This window comes from Camelus dromedarius, chromosome 36 (assembly GCF_036321535.1).
Source record: "Camelus dromedarius isolate mCamDro1 chromosome 36, mCamDro1.pat, whole genome shotgun sequence".
In the NCBI taxonomy this organism is placed as follows: Eukaryota; Metazoa; Chordata; class Mammalia; order Artiodactyla; family Camelidae; genus Camelus; species Camelus dromedarius.
Genome location: NC_087471.1, coordinates 7,347,176 through 7,356,695, shown reverse-complemented (window position 1 = coordinate 7,356,695; position 9,520 = coordinate 7,347,176). Strand labels below are relative to the sequence as shown.

General features: G+C 45.3%; 1 protein-coding gene and 1 non-coding gene across 2 annotated transcripts in view; both read right to left on the bottom strand.

Annotated features, from left to right (window-relative positions):
• Nucleotides 1-382: 382 nt before the first annotated feature.
• On the bottom strand, nt 383-454 carry TRNAA-GGC (transfer RNA alanine (anticodon GGC)). Its single transcript has one exon. It is a non-coding gene; the product is annotated as a tRNA-Ala (tRNA).
• Nucleotides 455-2,569: 2,115 nt separating this feature from the next.
• The window catches only part of DOCK5 (dedicator of cytokinesis 5), a 176,548-nt gene continuing 169,597 nt past the window's right edge, over nt 2,570-9,520 (bottom strand). The window contains exons 49-52 of the mRNA XM_031442198.2: nt 9,112-9,280; nt 8,302-8,440; nt 7,268-7,371; nt 2,570-6,688 (exon numbers count right to left, since the gene is read on the bottom strand). Of these exons, the coding sequence (XP_031298058.2) occupies nt 6,584-6,688; nt 7,268-7,371; nt 8,302-8,440; nt 9,112-9,280 (517 nt within the window). The 3' untranslated portion in view covers nt 2,570-6,583. The remainder of the gene's footprint in view (nt 6,689-7,267; nt 7,372-8,301; nt 8,441-9,111; nt 9,281-9,520) is intronic.

Sequence of the window (9,520 nt, the reverse complement as noted above, 5' to 3'; positions counted from 1 at the left end):
GTTCTGTCGGGTTCCAAAGTCAGTGCTCCTGTAATGCACTGCGATAAGCAGCCAATGGACTTGAACGTGGAAGCCCAGTTTTTTGGTTACTTGGAGTTGAAACAGGATCCTGGGGCGCCTGTGTCAACCTAATTTCACTGGTGACCACTTCTCCACGTGGCCCCAGATGCTAGGACACTCCTGTTCTCCTTCATCCTCACAGGTCCCCAGTGACTATGAGACCATTTGAAAACCTCAAATTTCAGATAACTTGCCTGATGTCACAGGAACTACTTATGCCTACATCTCATGGCGAAGACCTAGCTAGGCTTTTTTTCTTCTTTTAATCAGACATTGGGAACCTTCTTCCTTCCCTTCAAAAAAAGAATTTTTTTTTCCTTAACGGAGGTACTGGGGATTGAACCCAGGACCTCGTGCATGCCAAGCACATGCTCTATCACTGAGCTATACCCCCCAGGCGCACCAAAAAGACTTTAAACAGGCGTCAGAAACCCCCCATGGGGGAGAAAACCCCTACTTTTTAACACAAATAATTGCTACTGCACAATGCTAGATTTCCCAAATATCTCCATTTGAGAACTCTCTAAAATGGAATCCAAAAACTTCTCCTCCCTCCTTAATGAAATTAGGCAGTGAAGTGGTCCACAATCACCTTAGTTTTTTTAATGGAACAGAAGGCAAAACTGCATTATTTCATTAATCAGCTCATATGACACAGGATGAGAGGCTTTTACGTTGCCAAACACTCAGGAACTATTTTTTACTATATAAAAACAATCTAATTTACAATCTTTACATGAGTTAACACATTACAAAATTAAGCCCACACACCTGTTTATCTAATGCATCCTGTTTGGAAAATCAGGTTTCCTTGGCCAAAGCTTGTCTTTGGGACAATTTCTTTGGAGACAGCTGTGGACATTGCTGACTTGGGTACCAAAAAGATGCTCTCAGCCCAGCTCCCTGATGCTGAAGTCAGAGGCTGGCGATGGCATCAGGTTATTCGCAATTTATGTGAACACGTCAGATGTTTGATTCTCCAATGGCCCAAATTACTAGGGGGAAGGAGAGAAAATGAGCCCTTTATTAAAATTTTAAACATTTTCCTGAATCTGAAGAAGTCTCTAACTCATCAACGTAGCTTCAAAAAGAAGTCTGCATCCTTTCAAAATAAAGGATGAGGAAACATACTGAATGATACACTTAAAAAGTTCTCAAACATACACAGCTTTAAGTGATCAACTAACAGAAAGAACGGCTTGAAGATAGACCATTTCTAGCAAAAGTTTTAGAAGCGAGGTGACTGGGGAAAAAAGCTAAGAATCACTGCATGGGGTAACAGCACTTACACATTTTGACAGTGGAAGATGCTCTCAAGTAGCATTTCTCAGTGGGGACCCTAGATCCTAAGATTACCCAGGTTGACTGACTTAGTCTTTGGAGCCCAAGCCATCTGCATTTTGAACAAGCCTTCTGGTGATTCTTATGTACACAGACAGTGGAGCATTATTGCCCTAAAAAGCTATAAACTGTACAAGTTTTAAAGCACTGGGATGCCTTCTTTAAAATAAAAAAAAAAAATCTATGCATAAGCCCAGGATTTAGAACAGCAGTACACTCATAGACATAGAAAACAAACGTATGGCTACCAAGGGGAAGGCGGGGAGGGATAAATTAGGAGTTTGGGATTTGCAGACACACACTACTATATATAAAACAACAAGGTCCTACTGCATAGCACAGGGAACTATATTCAATGGCTTGTAGTCACCTGTAATGAAAAAGAATATATATAACTGAATCACTATGCTGTACACTAGAAATTAACACAACATTGTCATCAGCTATACTTCAATTAAAAGCCAAAACCAAAAACCAGTGGTGCTACGCTAGCTGGAATGCAGCTGCCCCTTCTTTCCAATCTGACCCACCAGCAGCAGGGAGTTTAAGAAATGCACCTTGAACACCAATTTTCTAAAGCTGCTCTTTCCTCTAAGGCATTGGTTCTCAACCTTGGCCTAACACTGGAATAACATGGGAGAGACTTAAAAGAAATACTACTGCCTGGGTCCCACCCCCTTCCCTTGGATATTCTGATCGAATTGGTCTGGGCTGTGGCTTCTTGCCAGGTTCAACCTAGTTTGTTCAACTTAGTTTGAGAATCAGTTCCCATCCTTTCCAGGGAAGTTATTACTAAATATCCCTTTTAACCTCTGCATTTCTCCCTTTCCCTCTGCCTAGTTATCTGTGGTGAATGAGTGGAGAAATAGAACTTCTGTATTAAACTAATTGTTATAAGAAAACTGTCAGATCAGATGCCAAACGGATGAATGGGGTGTGGGCGGAGGTGGGGGAAGAACCAAACAGTTTGCAGTTTTTATTGCTTCCCGGCAAAGATGACTCGATGACCCCACAGCACAAGTTGAAACAAACAGGACCTGTGATGAAATGAGACCAGAAGGAACAGTGGGTGTGAGGTTGTGAAGGAGCAACGGTAAGAAAGAGTTCAGGAATGATTTCATTTCATGAACGTAAGAGTAATTAATAATAAGCTAAGTACACAATGAACTTGAAAATACATTACCATTTTTAATTTACAAAATAAATAACAGCAAATCTGAACAAAAATTCTCTAGTTCAATGCACATCTTCTTAATGGTTCATGTCTGAAACCCAACTCATTTACAAAATCATGGCTACTGAGACTTTTGACAAAGTTTGGATGAACAACTCAGAAAACATGACTGATGGATGAGTCTGGGCAGCATAAAAAGATGAGGCTTGCCTGGATTATAAGAATCTGCCTGAAGTCATCAGCCTGAAAACTTTTACCTTCTGTAGATTAGAACTGATGGTTGCACTCTCCACCCACCCAAAGAGGAACTTACCTTTTCCAACTTAATTTTAAAATCCCACTTAGGCATGGTGTATAGCTCTAAAAGCCTTTGAACAACAACTTTCCTTCTCTCTCTCTTTGATTTACTTATAATAAAAGAGAGCTAGGGCTGGAAGGATTCTAAAAATCACGTAACCTCAAACACGTATTTTTTTTACACGAGGAAACTGAAGTCCAGGGACTGACTACAAATCGACTTGCCCAAAGCTATATTCATTAGAGTTTTGTTCTGTGTTGATGGTGCGGTTTTTCTTCCCTTTTCATTATACCTGAAAAGTGAGAAGAAGGAAGATACAAAATTGAAGGGCCTTTGAAATACCTTTTATAAGATGACAATACCTTTTATAAGGGACACTTCTGTGGTGCCGGAAGCAGTCCACGGGTCTGGGAGGTGGTGACGTGCGTGTGCGCTAACACAGAATTCCATCCATCTGTACACCTAAGATCTGTGCCTCTAACTTGCATATAAGTTATATCTCAGTTTCAAAGCCCATAATCTGGGGGAAGGACTCTCGAAACTTGGAAAGAGTCAGCAAAGGGAGATCGTTATTTCTAACCCGGCTTCATCTCTGGTTTTGTCTTAGGGACCTGAGGGTGGCAGTTGTTCTTCATGGGTCTCTCTGATTGAAGACAATGACTGTAACTCTGGAATCAAGGTGTGAAGGTGGAGGAGGGGGAGGCAGCCCACGGCCCAGCAGCCTTATTTAGGGTTTCACTTTCCTTGAACGCCATTCTCTTGCCAATCCCACGGCACACCACAGTCCTTGTACACTGGGGCTGTTTCCTTTGGACATGCTGAACCGCCATATCCTGGGGGTCTAGGATGGTGTCTGGCATTCAGTAAGAGCTTAATATATGCTGAACAAAACAATTCTTAAAAAATGACCTCAAAGCAATACAAGTCACCAGGATAGAGAAAGAGGGAAAAAGGGATTTAAAAAAAAAATCCCATAAATCAATACCCACAAGGTTGTGACAATTTAGGGGCTACTTCCAACGTCTTTCAATATTTCAGAAAGCTTACCAAGGAAACTAAAGACCAGGTCTTTCTCTTTTCATTCCCTGGCCCTCATCTCTCCTAGATTTACAGTAATCACAAGGCATTTCTTTGCCGTCTCCATCTTTGATTTCAGGACACACATTACTTAGGATCTTTTGTTAAATATGACTCTTTCTGACCCAGTGGCTTCCCAAGGAGATGACCCTTCCAGTGTCTCCCTGTGACCTACTGTTCACAACATTACTTGGAATCCTTTGTATTCAGCCAGGAGAGATCTAGTATTTCCATAACTGTGGGAAGGGAGTCCTATGGAAAAACATTTTTAAAAAGGGAAGGCATTTGGGCACTGGTGTATCTGATGTCCCAAGCCTCTGACCAAAGCCAGGCTGCAGGACTCACCCCCACTGCTCGGAAGGGATGTGCTTCTGGTCTGGTTTCTTTGTGACCTAGTCTACATCCTTCTATTTTAACGGCAGCCTGGAAAGTGGGGTGAGGTACTCGAATCCCTGCCAGCCAGTCTGCCCGGCAACTTCTCAGAAGCTGCTCCCAGCTCCAAGTAAGCCCTGCAGAGCCCATCCGTTCCTTCTCATTCTCTTTTCTTGCCACTTAAAATCCTCTTCAGGTCTTATTAATGCTTTGTCTCCAGATATAATTACATGAGATGCCACCTTTTGAAGAGGAACTGTTACGCGCAGCGCTAACCTGCACTCACGTTCCAAATGATCGCAAAAAAAAAAAAAAACAAAAACAAAGAATCTCAATCACGTGTTGAAAGTTCCCGATCTTACTCAGGCCCAGCAGAGACCACCAGAAAGGCCCATTTCATGAGCACCTACTGCACATATTCCATCTCACCTGAGCCCCAGAGCAGCCTGTGTGGCAGGGATGAGCCCTATTCTGAAAAGCGAAGAAATGAAAACTCCAGAGAATTTCAAATAGTTTGCGGGAGCTTGCAAAGCTGAGAGATGACATAGGTGGGTGGACTCAAACCTGAACGGGTTACTTCCAGAGCCCAGGTTCTTGCCTGGCACAACACCTCACTCTCAGGTGGAACAAAAACAAGAAAGTAGCACTTTTAAAGATGCACATGAATTTCTTGAGTAAGGCTGGACACATCTCAGACGCTTTTTTGTTTGTTTTGTTCTGTTCTGTTCTGTTTTGACTTCCCTGACCCTGTGATGAATTAACACGTCTCTCCTAAAAGAGGTGGAGGCCAGCGAGCCCTGATTCTCGGAGGTAAACTCTCTCCTTCTCTCTCCACCTGAAAGGAAAGGTGACCTGGCCAGGCTGTCCCCCAGAGAGCCTACCCAAAGGGTGGCCCCCGGGATCTACATTCAAAAAGTTTTCTATTTTGCTATAAACACCTAAGTGGTATAGAAATAGCTGGGACACTTCCACTGCTGTTCCAACTCGGGGTAGGGATGGAAGAATCTGTCAGGTTGCCTTCTAGACGTCACCTGGGGATAACTCTGGTCAGCAGGATGGATTAGTAGTGAGACTCAATATTGCAATTTTTTTTTTGTGCGTAGCCTCAGTTTCCTTATCTACAATGTGAGGGTGTGTTTTGTATGAACTTTAAGGCCTTTCCAGGTCAAAATGTCTTTAACTTTGTGTGGCTGTTTCTGTGTGTGTCGATAGTATTTGATCCTCTCAATTACCCCATTTTTTCCTTCCGAAAAGAATATTGACATTGGTACCATAAATATGTAATCAAATCAATTCCACAATCAAGAGGAATAAATAACCAAAGAGAGATATTGCACTGTATTCTCCAGGGCAAAATCAGGTTGCAGCCAGGGGTCACCGAGACACCCAACTGAGATCTGGAAGAGAAGCAGTTGAATCCAGGCTGCCAAGTCCCTCAGATCCAGTGATTTGAGCTCAGATGAGGTGACGGGGAACTGTGTACAAAAAAAGGAGCTTCAAGAGTCCGTGGGAGGAAAGAGTGACTGTTGGGCAGTGAGGCCATTTAGTTGGGAGTGTGGGGGACTCCTGGTGGGGGATGTGAGGGGCAGCTTTCCCAAGCCACAGGTGGATGGGGGTCAGGGATGCAGGAGCTCAGGGCTCATGATGGAGTCCAAGTTCTTTCAACGATGATAGCCATTCTTACTTGAAAGCAGCCCATCTCCCTTAAAAGGATGTTCTTTTCCTCCAAGAAGACACAGCAGACCTCAGAAAGATAGACTATTCTGGCTACCAAAGTACTTGTCTCAGTCTCTTTCAATAGGTTCTGAGGAATAGGGTATGTCCACGGGAGAGAACTAAATCTTACGCACAGCTTTTCAGAAACCAAGCGAGAAATTCCTCCAAGGACTAGGTTACGGGGGTGGCTCCTCCACCACCACGGTGGGGGAAGAACTTCTCCAGGTTCTTGGATCCCCCGGTGGCTCTGCACCAGAGGCTGCAGTGTAGTAACGGGGAGGGAGATCTCTCCTTTGAGAAACACACAGGATCTGGCCAATTCCAGAATTCCACATGGACTGGAGGAGATGCGGCAGGGACCCAGGCATCAATCAAAGGGAAGCTTTCGAAAGAATGAAACCAGTTCTGAGCTGGTGAACCTCAATCCCAGATCAGGAGAGGCAGCCAGCGGGGGCCCCATGCAATGAGGACACTGCCTCCCCGAGGCCAGCTCCCAGGCATCAGTGGTCCAGGGCACTCAGAGTTCCAGAGAGAGGACGAGATCCTTACTGGGATCCAGGCTCAGAAGAAAGGATGCCAGATTTCCGAGCTTTTGGAGGTGGAGGGGGTGGGGCTTTGGCTTCTCTTCGGACAGGCAGTGGGGGCGCAATCTGGTGGAGCAGACACACGGAAGGAGAAATGAGTCTTACCTTTCTCCCTAATTCTGCCGTCTCCTCCACATTTCCGACTTTCTGCGTTAGCTTCTAACTGATCTGAGTTTATCTACACAGCCTTTGCAAGGTGAAAAAGGAAACAAGACTGATTCCATCTCCCCCTTTCTCTTTGCGTTAATGAGATACACACCAACACTGCTGCATCCCCAGTACTTGAGGACTCAATAAATATGTGTTGAATGAATGAAGGAAATCCATCAGAGGCCATTCCAGAATGTTCACTTGGAGGAAGTAAACTCTTTAAATGTGAACCAGAATTCACTTATTTCACTTGCCTGTACCCAAGGTGAGGTACAAAAAAAGCTCTACCTTCAATGTGTGAAAGGTCTACTTGCACATGGTTCCTTCCCACTGAAAACTCCCCTTTCATGGTTTCAGGATTGAACCAAGACTCGATTAGAGTGAAAAATGGATGAGAAAACCTGCCTACTAAAAACCTTGGGACATCCAGTGCTGCATCCCCATGAGTTGGGGGGGAGGCGCCCTGGCCCCCTATGACCGCTGTGGCCCCCCTACCTCTGTGGAGTTCCTCTGGCTGCTCTCGTAGGGCTTGCTTTTGGGGGGCGGGGGCGGTGGGACAGTAGGAGTCATCTGCTCATCCGTCTGCAAAGATGGGGAGCCTGGAAATGACACAAAGTGGATGAAGGCAGAGAGAATTCATCAAGGAATCTCATGGGACTTCCAACCTGGTCTATCACATCACTAAGGTCACATTCTATTGCTTCTGTGGACAGAATGGAAAAGATCCCTTACCCTTTGTGAAAAATGCAGTGCCCTTCACTCACCAGAAGGCTTCACAAGACGTTCTTGAGTAAAAAATCCCATTTTGGGTTCAGGGCTTTTACTATTAAGCTGAAGATGAGAACATTTTCTAGAACTCAGAGTATTACTCTGTTCTCTGACATATCCCAGTGCTTAGAAAAAGCATCCATCACATACTAGGTAGTCAATAAATACTGGTTCAATTGAACTGTCATAGTTCTATCATGTAAAGGGGGCAAGATCCACTTGCTCCAGGAAAACTTGCCTGAATTATCTCTGACTCTTGGCTGACCATTGTCCCCTGTTTGGTACGATGGTTTCCCCCTCTGCTGTTCCTTTGTGCCAAGGGGACCTTATAATTCTTCTCAGGCGTTGTGTGCTGCTGATTCCCCAAGCTTGGCTCTTAAGTACTATATAGAATGGGTCTATTTCTTTTCCTTATTTTGGACCCTTGGCTACATAAAGTACACGGCTATCTACCCAACAGTTCCCAGGTTACTCGCTTCCTGTCTGGTCCTTGTCCAGATCTACCTCACTGATACCTTCACAACTAGAAAAGGGACAGTGAGACCCTGTGGATCTCTGTACAGAAAAGTTTAATGACTCTTACCATCCTAAGGACACCTTGCCAGACTCTAACTGAATTCTACCCACCATCCCTGAATTAAATCAACTTCACAACAATCTCATACACCTTGTGTCTATTTTGGCTAAAAATGGTCCAGATTCACACACATACTCCATCCCCTAAAACCACAAAGACAAGGGGTCTCTATAGGGGAACTTACTCAGGGTCCTGGTAGCTTTAGGAGTGAGTGGGGGTGGGCTGAGGGATGTCGACTGAGGCGGTGAAGAGCCATGAAACGGTGTCAGCCGATTGTCCGACAGCTGGAGACTCTTCGGCCTTTGTGCTTTCCTGGCTGGACTCTAGTCGGGGGGTGGGGTGGGGAGACACAGCGAAACGTCCTCATGGTGAGGAAGGCTGAGCTCATCAATGCTCGGAACAACCCTCCTACGGGGCGGAAACTTGTTAAAAGGGCAAAACTCCAGGAGCCCTTTCTAAGCTTATCGCTGTTGGGGGGCACGAGGGCAAAGACACTGACAGGGAACCAGGGGACCAGGGGACCACAGACAATTTTCCAGCTGGCCACGGACTTGATTTCAACCATAGTGTCATTTAGGTTGGAAATAAGCTACGCTGACTATCAGAGAGAGCTGGTCCTGCCACACTTAACAACTTGATGTGGCTTATGGAAGAAAAAGTACCTGTTTGGTTTTTTTTTTTTTAAGTAAAAAGAAGAGAAATGACAATGTTTGGACAGCCTTATGGAACACAGTGGCGAGAACCACACTCCAAGCATCAGCCCACATGTTACACTGTGGGTAAATCTTACGCCACTATTGATTTAGACTCTGATCTCTGTCTGCACTTTTCTCAGCACAGCCTGAGATCTGACACCCTCACAGGCTGCCACGTCCTGAGAAACCACGCCAGGCTTCCATCTGGTGACCCACGGCTGTGAAGTGGTTGGTGAGGTGCCCAGCTACAGGGAAAGCCCTGTAAACCTGTGGTGCTGTGTCTGGCTTGTTTCGTTTACCAGCAGATCAGGCTCCAGCGCTTTCTCTGCGATGACCTGGGACTTGCTCAAGCTCCAGTCTTTTCTCTTGAACTTGCTGACCCGGCTCTCGCCGTCCTCGCGGAGGGCCAGCTCTTCCACTCGGGCACCGGACGAGGCCCTGCGCTCCAAAAGCGGCTCCAGGATGGACCTGTCGGCCACAAACAAGGACAAAATCAGAAAACACTGATCACACGACAGTCAAAACTGACTCCAAAAAGACCAGGGGAGATGCTCCTCAGCCTGAACTTGACCCATAGTTTCCCTCTCAGGTTCTAAATCCGAACTCTCAACTGCCAGTGACTATCTCAGGGTCTGCGTGTACAGAAATGAGACCATCGAAGTAGGGAAAGAAAGCACTAGTGGATATTTATCTTATCCCAGGAAGACA